The sequence below is a fragment of the Myotis daubentonii genome, chromosome 5, assembly GCF_963259705.1.
Source record: "Myotis daubentonii chromosome 5, mMyoDau2.1, whole genome shotgun sequence".
NCBI lineage: Eukaryota > Metazoa > Chordata > Mammalia > Chiroptera > Vespertilionidae > Myotis > Myotis daubentonii.
In genome coordinates, this window is record NC_081844.1 from 80,508,098 (window position 1) to 80,521,216 (window position 13,119).

The 13,119-nt window shown below is 45.0% G+C and overlaps 1 protein-coding gene across 1 annotated transcript in view; it reads right to left on the reverse strand.

Moving 5' to 3' along the window:
• Positions 1-13,119, reverse strand: part of KLHL3 (kelch like family member 3) — a 115,844-nt gene that overhangs the window by 53,435 nt on the left and 49,290 nt on the right. Inside the window, exon 6 of the mRNA XM_059698457.1 lies at positions 2,058-2,167. Within this exon, the coding sequence (XP_059554440.1) occupies positions 2,058-2,167 (110 nt within the window). The remainder of the gene's footprint in view (positions 1-2,057; positions 2,168-13,119) is intronic.

Genomic DNA, 13,119 nt, shown 5'->3' on the forward strand with positions numbered 1-13,119 from the left:
CTCAATTTTGGACACTAAGAGTGGACTAGGACAATTCGAGAAACATGTATTGCATATCTCTGAGGATACAGAGATGAATAAAATGTGACCCCTACCATCAAAAAACTCACAGTTGAGGGAAGGAGGAAAGACCAGATCAGAACTAAGTACAATGAAAAGCAGAACAAGGTGAATGTTTTCTTGGAACATAGAATAGAAAGGACTTAATTCCAGATACAAGATCAGTAATCAACTCAGCTAACACTGATGGGACACCTACTAGGTACCAGGTATGATACCTGGCATTTTACAAACCTTATCTCATTTCCACAGCCACCCTATGGAATACATTCTATTAGTATCTTCACTTTATAAATGAGGAAACAGATATAGAAACAACATATTTTACCCAAAGGTAACACAAGTAATTTGTAAATACTAGAGATGAGATTTGAACCCAGCTAACCAACAACAACGCTTATGTTCCTTTCAGTGCAAAAGATTACATCTCCTGGAATAAAGAAATTCTTCCTGGTAATAGCAGAATCTGAACTGGTTTGAAATTTAACCAGGTGAAGATGGATGGGGAGATGCCGGGAGCCGGTCCATCCTTGCTGTTTCAAGGGACCTGGCATATATGGCATACGGTTCTTAATATGTTTGCTCACCTTCTTGGCGCAATGTTTTAACCAAGGTCACCTCTCAGAGAAAGGTTGAATCCCCAGGTAGGGATTTTCCCCTGAAGTTAGGGAGGGAATAAAACCCCTCAACTAAGTGCCAGGTGGGTAATTAATCCCTTTAACTACGAACAATCATGCTTAAGCTACATAATCTTTTCTCCCTTGAATGGAGATAAGAAACGCCCTAACCTTTGGAATAGAGATTGATAGGATTGAATCAACTGGTATAAATACAGTTGTAACAAGACAGAAACACTCAGAACTCAGAACACAAAACTAAGGACACAGGGCTTGGAAGACAGGACCAAGAGAGACAGAGCCTAGGCACAGAACCTACACAGAACCTACAGACAGAAGAACTTCGCTGGAGAGAACATGGCAAAAGATCCTGGACTGAACCTGACTACAGAAATATGGCAAGAGAACCTGACTAGAACCTGGTGACCGAACCTGGCTGGAGATCTCAGACAGAATCTGGCTGGAGAACCTAGCTGGAGATCCGAAGCAGAACCTCTCTGGATCTCCAGACCAGAACTTGGCTGGAGATCCTGGCTGGAGAGCCTGGCTAGGCTGCTGATCAACTGAACACTGTCTCCGCGTCCTTCCTTCTTCGCCGACTCCGTCCACACCTTTGGGGACCCCTGGACCTGCTGGGGCTGGACCCCAGCAGGGAGAATACTTTAATCAGAGGGTCAGTGAGGGGCAAGGCCTAGAAGTAGGAAAGATGAGCAGTCACAGGTGAGCTAGAGCACTGGGCAGAAGTCAAGCTTCCAGCACAAAGGAAGTGTGTGGTCAATGAATTAGGAGATGGGGTGTCAAGAGCCCTGGGCCACTGACTAACTGTGTGACCTTCAGCAGTTCCTATCCGCTATCTGGGCTTCAGTTTCATCATCAGAGAGAATTCCAAACCCCTATTAGGATAAATATTCCCAAAAGGTCTGCTCTGGCATAAATGCTCAATGATACTCCCAAGAGGCCATGTGGAACAGTGATTAAGACCAGGTGACAGGTAGATGCTAGCTCTGCAGTGACTTTGGATAAGCTAATTAATTCTAGAGTCTCACTCTTCCTCATCTGTAATGTGGGACAACAGCAAAGCCTGCTACATAGGGCTGTGATGAAGGGTGAGTGGAAAGAAGAACATAAAGCACTTAGCAAAGTGCTTGGCAAACTGTAAATGTTCGGCTAATGAAGGCAGCTTTGTCACCACCATCACCACCACCACCATTTCTTCTTCAAAGAGTCCAGAAAGTGACGTTAGTGGTCAATGATCAGAAGGCCTTTTTTTAAAAAAGAGACAAAAAATAAACTCTCAGAAAAGGTCTCACTAAACCATAAGTCCCTCCCATGACTACCTCACACATGAGACTCCTATTTCACCAAGGGGCCACATCATACCTTCTCTTCTGAAGAAACAGTCAGCTTGTCACTGGATATCAAGCTGCACACCTGGTCCAGACTTAGGCTAAGAAATTCTTCCCCCAGCATCACCTCTGGAAAGTGCTGCTCTGTTCCAAAAAAAAAAAAAAAAAGAAGAAGAAGAAAAAGAAAAGAAGAAGAAGAAAGATAGCAGAAGTTCAAAAAACAAAGTTATAAAACGCTCCTGCCCTTCCATGAACCAAGGCCATGACAATATGTAGGATTCAGAGTGGAGTCCTAGGGGCTCTGAGGGGAAGGTGGAAGCAGAGGGTGGGACAGAGAGGCAGAGAGAAACACAGTACATCCTGGTTGGAGGGAAACTAGCCTTTTAACTCAGCAGCAAAAGCATCCCCCTGTGTGATCCTCTGTCCAGAACACCGACAGAGATGAAAATGGGGCAGAGAGATATGAGGCTATATTTTCTCCATGCTCCATGAGATTAATCCTGGTGTTGCGAAAAGCCTCACTGGGACCTGCCTACTTAACTGAGCTCATTTCCCCTCAAGGCTCATGCTGGCAGAGTTGCAGACAGTGCCCCCTGCAGCTCAGCCAAACAGAAGTGGGTCAGAACTGCTGTGTGGCTGGAAGTCTCGGGGGTTCTGGTACAAAGTCAACATTAGAAGGCTGGCCGGAGGAGTCATCCTTTGCTGTCCAAAGTCAAGTCTACTATAGTGAGCCTCTGGTTCACAGGGAGGCCCAACTAAGAATCCATTCCAGGGTGGTGGCAACACAGCTGGTCCCACTGCCATTGGGAACAATCCAGGACAGCCAGTCGGTGGAGGCCATTAAAATGGAGGGAAATTTGGGGACAGCTAGAACAAGTCAGGCCTAAGTCCACACAAAGGAAATGCCAAATACAACTCCTACCCTGACACTTGGTGGGCCACCATCCTGCTATTATAGAGACGGTGAAATGTCAGTGAAAGAGCATGTATTTCAGAAAGAAGGAAGCTAGACTCAAATCCTGGCCTTGCCATTTACAAACTATTTTCTTGAGCCAATGGCATCACCTCCCTGGGCCTCACTATCCTCATCTGTGAAATGGGGATAAGACCACTTGTCTTGCCTCCCTCCCATGCTCTGGTGGGAAAGGAACTATGAAAGTGGTTTTGCAATCTATGACAAGGTGAACCAGTGTAAGGGTTGACAGTTTCAGGTGCAGCAGGTCCTGGAGGTGGCAGGTCCTTTCTCATTTGGCTCAGTCTTTGCTCCTTTTTCAGTTCTCTCACCACCCTGCACCATCACCTTAAGGAGCATCTGTGCCCCTTGACCTCCAGGCTTCCCTATTTCCTTCTTTGGTGGTCTCTTTCTGGCCTGATAGCCTCTGGAGGGCTACACCTCCCAGTTCCCACTCAGGGCTACCCACACTTGGTCTGGCCAGCCCCTCAAGTCAGATTCAGAGACCCTCCACCCTTGAGAGATGCTGAAATATCAAGACTGCTGTAGCTGCATAATGAAAAGGAACATCAGACCATGTTAAGGCCTTTTATCACATTCACTGGCCTCTTAAAAACCAAGTATTTAAATCATTTCTTGCAAAAATCTTCTAAATTTTATGTTGGAAATAATTCAGACCCAAAGAACTCCCATATAGCCTTTCTTCAGATTCCCTAAATCTTAATATTTTACTCTCAAAGATCAGGTTATAAACAACCTTTTCCATCTTTCACTGGACAAAAGGGTTCCCCACTTGCTCCCCACCAGCCTAATGATATCACTGAGCCCACAGTTAAAGCTTGCCCATCCTGAGGTTTAGAAGTCAGATCCTTTATGAAGGGAAGCAACTGTCATAAAGGAAGAAGCTGGTCTTGCTTCTCTATATGTCAACAGGAAAAGGCCTTTAGTGTAAAGCTTAGATATTAGGTGAGACATGCAAAAGACCTCCCTAACTATGGGAATTTTTAAGACTACAGAGTATTACTTTTAAAGTGCCCATTCCTAAAGATTTTAAAATAAAAGCAAGTGAACAATCTTCTTTGGATGATAGGAATCCATTCTTGGCCTGGAGGCTTGGAAAGGTACAAGATTCTCCCCACATGCCTTTCTGGTCCAAGAAGTCTTTAACTAGAGTCCTTCATTTGTCAGCAACACCCAAGAAATAGCAAAGAGAAAAGGCCCTCCGCACACCACAGCAAAGTGCAGGGCATCAAGGCTCAGCTCAGCAGGAGTGTCAGGTGAACCAGCACCAACACCTCTATGGCCCAGAGCCGCACCCAACCTCTCCACCATTAGTTTTGGTTGACCCAAAACCTAACATTTGGAAGAGAGAAGAGAACAGGAGGTGAGAGAATAAAATTCTGGGTTGTGAAAAATTCTTCCTTATAACTCATAAAGCTGAACGTAGATGGGCTGGATTTTGAAAAGAAAAAAAATGGAAGTGCAATGATGCATAGTCCAGGTGGCATAGTGAACAAACCAAAAATTCTCGAAGATAAATCAAGGCAGAAAGCAGTCAGCCCCCCATACCTTCCCATCTCTCGCCCTCAGACACTGCAGAATTTGAATCCAGGTCCCTCTTTCTGACTCAGGCTGCTGCTTTGCCCATCTGGATCCTCCCACTGAAATCCCCACAGAAAGCCTCCCAGGCAGCAGTTTTCAGTGGGTAGGGGCAACAGGGGAGTTAATGAGCAGCAGCTGCTGGCTCAGGGCTGGCCCCCAGAACCCAAGAGATTTGCAGGGCATGAGCAGGAAGAGAGGGAGCAAGGAGGGAATCTTCCCTACCCGCCCCCCACCCCTCAGTCTGAGGAGACAGGGCTAAGCCCCCAGAGTTGGGGAACTAGAGTCCTCTTTCTGTTAGCAACACTCAAGAAACAACAAAATAGAAAAAAACAAAAAACAACAACAAAAAACAGGACAAGGATGCTCTGACCAACTCCCTCTCCTGGGAAACAGGAACTCCCCAGAAGACTTGGCACTCAAGTCAGCCCTCTTCCCAGCTGCTTCCCGGAAAAAACCCCCTCTGCTCCCAGAATATACACCTCCCTGAGAATCAGCTTCTACCTTTCACACTGGTTGGTTGGTTGGTTGGTTGGTTGGTTGGTTGGTTGGTTTGGGGATTTTTGTTTGTTTGTTTTGCTTTGTTGTTAATGTATTAAAGGAGGATGTAGTGAAGAGCTTTGGCTTAGAGTCAGAAGACCTGGGCCCAAGTCCTAGCTCCACCTCTTACAGTCACTTCTTTCCAGGCTTTGGCTTCATCGTCGATAAAATGGGACCATAACACCTGACCTAGGTCTCATGGTTGTTTTGAAGTCCAAAGGTATTAGTCCATTTTAAAATCTTTAAGAAACTCTTAGAAATTAAGGATGAGTATGATCAGCCCTGTCCCTGCTTCACACAGTCAGTCCTCGGGCAGCACTGCTCTCTAACAGAGAAGCAGTTCCTTTGGGTCCTGTGGACAAGTCTGTGGACTTCAACGGTCTTAGAAACTCACTTTAATTCCACTGAGTTCAGAAAACTCTCTAGGGATATAAGTTATGTAATTTCTTAAGGCTGCACTTTTCTCATCTATTAAGTGAAGCTAACAATTGTACCTATCTCATAAAGGTGTGTGGTCATTAAGTAAGCAAATACAGGAAAGTCACATTTACTGAGGCCACTGCAAGTGCTCCATAACTGTTAGTGAATGATGTGCCAAATGCAGTTTCTTCGAAAATGAAGAAATCAGAGCTGATGCCTACATGAACCTTATAAGAGGGGTAAGACAAGGCACTAATAATTCCACCTCAAGTCCACAGGGCCGTGACTGAAAGAGGCACTCCAAATACAAATAACAGCATGGAAGCAGGAAAATTCAGAGCATGTCTAGAGAGTAGCAATAGCTCAGTGCAGCTATAGCCTAGGCCAGGGGTGGGCAACCCCTGGCACGTGTGCCAAACATGGCACGCCAGTAACTTTTGCTGGCACATGAAACCCTCTCTTATAATCTTCCATTTACAATTTTTTTCTTAATATGGACTCTTTTTATTTTTCAGATAAATTCAGAGTAGGTGCATCTTAGATAAATAATTTTACATAACAAGTTATCTTAAAGACCATAGACATGGATTGACGAGAGAGGGGAAGAGCAATTTCTATGCCTCTGCCTTAACTCTCACTGCCTTCCTAGATCCGACCAGTGTTTTGATTTCATCCACATACGCTTGTGAATCTTTGTTCTCAGTGATGAATTGTGTTAAGTCTCGTAATAGGAGTAGCTTGATGGATGAAAGTAGTAGCTCATGCATATCTCTGAAGGTTACAAAATGTAAACCTGATGTAAAATCTCTGTCATCAGTGATGCAGGAGCAAAAGTCCCACTGATAATATCAAACGGAGCCATAAAGTTTTCTGTCGGACTATCAGTGTACATGTATACATTAAAAAATAAATGTATTTTTCATCATCATATACTGTGTTTTTGTCGCTCGAATGAATTTTATTATTTCTTCAAGATTCTTCACATATGTACACCTTAAGAGATATCAGGTAGGCGTAACATGTTCTCAAAAAATTAGGGTTGGCACACAGAAGAATTTTGAGTCAGAGATTTTGCTGGTTTTGGCACAAACTCACAAAAAGGTTGCCCACCCCTGGCCAACGCAATGCCTTTATTCATTTAACAAATGTTTACTGAACATCCACTAAGTATGGGGAGCTATACCAGGCTCCAGGAGATGCAATAGAGAGGCAGATGCGGCCAGATCTTGGCGGATAGGTGGGGTATGTAGGGGGCATAGTATCTTCTAACCATGGGCCAGCCCCTTGAAGGGGAACTCTCCAGTAATAACTCTAACTTTTCTGGTCTTTTTGCTTCTTTTTCCTTAAAGAGAAATGGAAACAGAGGGAAAAAAACAAGGGTCCTGGTTAAGTGTCCTAATTAACCAGACTTTACTATAAATAACAAATACTGTTTAAGTTTCAAGTTTTGATTAATGAAACACAATGTGTCTGTTCCTGTCCATTTGGATGAGAAATTACAGAGAAGCGGAAAGGCACCAGATAACTTCAAGCAATACACATCTTCCTAATGTTGAAAGGATGACAAAACTTGGATGGTGTGTTCCCATGAAAGGACTTGTTCTAGGAGCAGAATTGGGTCTTTTCAGGAAAGCAGGCCTGGAAAAAGTTGAGAGCTTTACCTAATACGGAGTAGCTAACGTTGTGCTATGCATTTCACATGTACTATATCGCTTCTCCCAAAAGGCCTGGTGAAGTAAATATCACTACCCCCATTTTACAGATGGAGAAATGGAAGCTCAAAAAGTTATTTAGTCATGGGCTTAGAATCACACAGTATAAATGGTCGAGCCAGGTTTTGAAACCAAGGCTGTCTGATTACAATAACAAACATTTAATGACTATCTGAGGCCCCAAGATAATATGAGCTTGTCCTAAGCAGGCCATCGGGGTAAAATTCAATATACATATCCAAGTACCCTAAGAACCCCTCTTCGGGGTGTGTCAGAGAGACAAAAAGAATAAATCTAATAACCTATCTTTTAAAATAAACAACTTAGAATAGTGGTGTTCTAAACGTTTAGCATTGGTCCTACATCCAAATCTCCAACATACCCCTGAACTGAGATCTTTCCCTAATCTCTCTGTCTACCAGGCTAGGTGAAGTGATAACTTTCTATGTTCTGAAAGCCCCTGAAACAGGAAATAAAAATTACCATAGCCCTAATCCACCTGTTTTATCCTCTGAGGTCTTTCTCTCACACTGGGACGGTAGCCCCAGGAGGGCAGGGTCGGCCTTGTGTGAATCTCAATCCTCAGTGTCCAGCACATCTGCAAATACTGAGCTCTCAGATTTTTACTGTGCTTCCTTTCATTCTTCAGGACTGCCTAGGGCTCAGGCAACCTCCGAAATTAATCCCAAGTTTCTCCTGATGGGAGGAAATAAGCCTAAGCTTTTGATCAGGTTCATCTAAACTACAAGTCTTAAACAAATGGAACTGAAAACCCATCTATGACTTCCCTGACCTTCAGAAATAAAACAAACCTCATTATCCCTGTGGCCCCAGGGAACAGGTCCGAGGGCTCTGAATTAAACCACTGGTTATATGTCTAAGGAAAGATTGGCTGACACAGGTGAACACACAAACAGAATCAAAACATTTTAGCAAGGTAAAAAATAAAACAGAAATGCTTTAAATCTCTCTCTCCTGCCCCCTATTACCCTATTTGTGGAGAACAGAGGTAAGCGTTCGTAAGTCAGTATTTGGCTCTCAGGGCCCACAGTTTCCCTGCCCCAGGGAGAAGGCTCAGCTCCCACAGGGAAGTAACAGAGACCTACCTTGACGTCTTCCCACATGGGTCATGACCACCGACCCTCAGACTCAATGTTACTACCTCCACCTTCCCTGGGGATGATGGGATATGAGCTCTTTATCATACTGACTTAATTCCAGATATATATATATAGTCCCTCCTCCTTTCTCTATAACTCGCGTGCATTCACAGGGGGAGGGGGAGGCGGGGGGGGGGGGCAGGGCAAAGGGCTATATCAAAACTGCCTAGTCATCACTGTTATTGATTCAACACCAGAGTTCCCTGTTACCCAGAGAATGGGAGGACTAAGGGAAGCTTCCTAAAATCCCAACAGGGAGACCATCTAACAACACAAGACTACCTGTGTCTGCTGTAAGGCTTCATTTGCCACCTTCAAGTTAGAAGCAGAAAATCAGGCAGAGCAGGAAGGAGGCGACCACCGTGCTGAGAGAGGCTGAACTGGCCTGGTGGGTGTGAAAATAAGTAGTGGGCTCGGAGCACAGGCCCTGGTTCAGACAGCCTCATCATGAATCTTGCCATTGCCACTTACCAACTAGATGATCTTGGACAAGTTACTAAACATTCTGGAGTTCCTGTTTCTTCATCTATAAATTGGGAAAAGAATAACTACCTCTCATAGTTCCGTGCCTATTAACTGCACAGCACCCGGCCTGGAACCTAGCCAAGTGTTCAGAAATGGCAGAAACTCCTACCATCATCATCATATCATCATCATCATCTTATGATGCCAAGTTGAAGGCAGCAATTTCATTAAGACAACCCTCACTGAGTCAGAGGTTGGTGTTTTTTAAATGATTTGTCAAAGTTTTTTGCTGCCCTTAGTTTAATCACTTCATTCCATGATCTCAAAAGACTCAATCAATCGAAAAAAGGCCATTTCTCTCCACAAACGCATTCAATCCCATGGGTTTTCCATCCCATGGCTGGAGGGTTTCAGCTCAGCTTTGGCAGGCTGATGTAAACAACATGCCCAAGGAATTTTTATTGCCGTTTCATTAGTGGGGTCTCATTAACATCCCTCCCAACCAGCTCTGCTGATGGCCCAGTGCATGGCCGTCCAATTACCAAACAACAAAATCCTCATAAACCTGTCCTGGCCTCTGAGGTTAAAGATTAAACTGTCCCTAGAAATAATAATGAGTTATAAGAAACAAGCTGTGCAAAATACTCAGGTCCCTTTCCCAGCTACTAGCTACCCAGGAGAACTCTGATACCATCAACTGGGGACAAGAGTATGGGAGGTCAGTTTCTAAATACAGGATACCCTCCCCACCCCAGAATAATGTATCACAGCAAACACCTGGGGGCATAACCTTGAGGGGAAAACCAGACCCGGGAAAAGACAAGGCCATTCTACCATTCTAAACAGGAAAGCAAACAGGCAGCTGGGTGGGGAGGTGGTGCTCCCGCCCCTCAGAGTCCCACTGTTGTCTGCCTCTTGGTGCCTTCATCAAGGAACTAAGGACTAACCATCAGAAGGCAAGAGCTGGCTTTAAAAATGGTTACATTTTTTTAGAGCGCAATTTGTCAATAACTATCAAAAATTTTTAATGCGTACTCCCTTTGAGCTACTTTATGCCACTAAGATGGTAAACTACAGGTATAATCTTACTTACATATTAGCAAGTGTACTCCAGAATATTACGTAGAAAATTTCTCACTCAACATTTTATATAAAAGAAAAAACAGTAAGCATTAGTGCCCATTAATCAAGGACTGGGGTTAAATTATAGTGCATCCATATGATACAACAGATAAAAAAGACTGAGAAAGCTCTATGCTAGGTGCTGCCCATGGTTCTCTCTGGGTAGGATTGTGGTGTTTTTCCTGCTCTTTCTGCCTGTCTGCTTTTTCTGTAATAAGTATGGGTGATTTTTTATTAGATAGCAATAATAATTATAACAGCAAAAGAAAATTTGTCTCGGATAAGGACTAGGAACAGAATTCAGAGGCAAAGCTGGGACCATGAACAAGTGAGAGCAGAGGCCAGCTAACCAGAGACTAGGCAAGGTGAGAAAGCAGGATATACCTGTGCACCTGATACAGAGAAACCAAAATCAGAAGCTCTGGAAATGGTCCTCTCCCCAAAGTGCATGATGTCCGCAGCAACAGCAGCGGTGATGTCCCAGGGAGTCCCTCTCTCTGCCAGGACCCAGCTCTGAGGCTCTCTCACTGCGGATGGTGAGGCTGGCAGGGACGCTCAGAGCACGGCCATGGGTGGTGCCTACTTCTGCAGGAGGCTCTCCTCCCTGTCCTGCCCAATCCCCAGACCATCCTGAAAATGGGGCAGGATGTATTTCCCCCCATCATAGAGAAAACAGGCCTAGGGGTTGCTCCAGTGTTGGCTGGTCTGACCCCTACTTCTGATCTGGAGGGTCTCCTTGTAGTGGGTTGGCTTAAACCCCCACTAATGTGAGGCAGGGGGCCAGAGAAGCCGGTGACTACAAGGGCCGGCACTGCCCCTTTTATGTGACCCTAGTGGGTGCCCACACCTCCACACTTAGAGTGGGCGAGGCAGCAGCTCTCGAGAGGCAGTGAGGGCAGAGAGTGCCAGATTCCACCTCAAGTGAGGAAGTGCAAGACCAAAGAAACACAGCAGCCCACATCAGTGGGTGGATGCAAACCACTGAGGGAGTAAGCAAAGATAATCCTTATACACTTCCTTCACTAACACTATACAATTTACCTTCACACTGCTGCTTCTAACGTCTTTTCATCATGGTCTTGCCACCTCTGTATTTTTGTGACTTCCCTGTGGGCTGCAAAGAAACCTGTACCGGGACATGGTCGCAGGCTCCAGGGAAGGCCTGTACAACAGGGAGAGGCTCTCAGCCTGAAGTCACGCCGACCGAGCAGGGAAAATAGGAGGGTTCACACATGCAGTGAGGGGACCAGCCATCTCCCAAAATGGAAGAGAAGACATCCACATCTCACTTCCCCACACGAAGATGACTAAACAGCCTGTGTCTAGCAGAGACAGCTGGTCGTCTGTCTACACTGTCTGGTTGTTGGCACCTGACTATGCGGCACAGGCTTCCAGGCTCACACTTCTAATGGAAAATGCCAGCTCTAGCCACCAATACTCCTCAATTAGCAATCCACAGGGCTGCCTTATGTCCAAATAGGGCCTGCAAGCATAGTATGCAGTAGTTATAATCACTGGCTCTGGACTCAAACTGTCTGGGTTTGAAACCTGCCTCTGTCCTTACCAGCTGCGTGACTCCAACAAATAACTTCACCTGCCCATGCCTTAGTCTCCTTAGCTGTTGTACGCATTAAATGAGATGACACATAAAATGGTGAGCACGGGTGTGACCCAAAGTGAGAGCTCAATAAACACTAGCTAGAAATAATTCATCAGGATTTCTGCATTCACACGTCTGTGCACACCCTCCACACACACACTCACACAATGCTGGCAGGTCCCAATCACTGTGACATGAGGACCAGGGAGCACCACCACAACGTTGTGCTCCCAAATGCATGCTCCCCACTTTCCTACAGGTGAGTCTCACCATCAGACAATGAAAGGGGCGAGGGGAGAAAACACAGATTTTGAAAGTGGGGAAAAGCCAGGCCAGAAGAGCCTGGGAGCCTTTGTTAAAGGTGAGGGTTCAGCACACTCCCCAAACCTGAGATGATCTTCTCAGCCAACTACAGTAGGTTGGGATATGTGCTGTGTGTGCAAGCAGGCATGCACACACGGTGTGGAAGGAGAGGGCTGGGAGGGACACCAGGAAGGGAGTCAGGGAATTCCTGGCATCTAAGCGCTCTTCCTTTGTCACTGCACCAGCAGATGTTCATGAGCTGGCCTGGGTGTTGGCCAAGTTCTTGGCTCCTGCTGAAGCAAAGCCTCAAGAAAGTGGTCTCTTCAAAGACCGGGCTGGGGAGCCCTCTCCACAGAGAGGGAAGGCTCCCCGAGAAAAAGCAGCAAGGCATGGGGAATGCGCAGGGGAAGGGGGACAGGAAGCACAGCAGAGAGACAGGAGAGCCAAGGTTCAGAGCCAGGAAGAGTCAGGAGAATTCAGAATTGGGGCATCTGGAGAATGTCCTTCACAAAAATCATCATCATCAGGATCATCTTAACAACTGGTCCCATTTGTATCTCAGAAATAGTAACATAATTATTACTGCCTTTCTGATTAAAAAAAGTTTTTAGATTTAAAAAACTATAATTATAATACATAACTTAGTTCAGTTGTAGAAATAAGATTGTAGGAAATAAAGAGAAGGGAAGGATGTATGTATATGAGGGGAAAGTCTATGAAAGTTCAATCTTATTCTTCTGTGAGAAGTCAGCAGATAATATCTAAAACTATTCCAAAAACAGTGATGTAAACATATTGTTTTGCTAAGTGGAGATAAAGAGTAGATGAAACAGCTTTTAGCTGAATCAGAGCCTGCATTTTCATTCTTTTTAGAACTGAAGTGAGTGCCTCTAGAGAGCAAGACTTGCTGCGGAAAGGCAGAGCCGGGGACTCTTCCTTATCATCACAGGCCTTACAGTAGTATTTGCCTGTTAAGCTCCTGTTTAAAAACACTTTGATCAAAATAGAAATCACCTTAAACAGAAATGATTTATTTCAAACCTAGCTCAAGTTACTCTTCCCCCAGGAAGTCTTCTCAGATCTCTTTCCTCTTCTCTCGTGAAAATTACTGTCTGTGTTATCCATCTGACAATTAATCATATTATACTTGGCAATGAGCTGGACTCTTCTATTGCTAACGATCCTCCCACCTGTGTCTTGTGACGCTGACTGAATTATAGCTG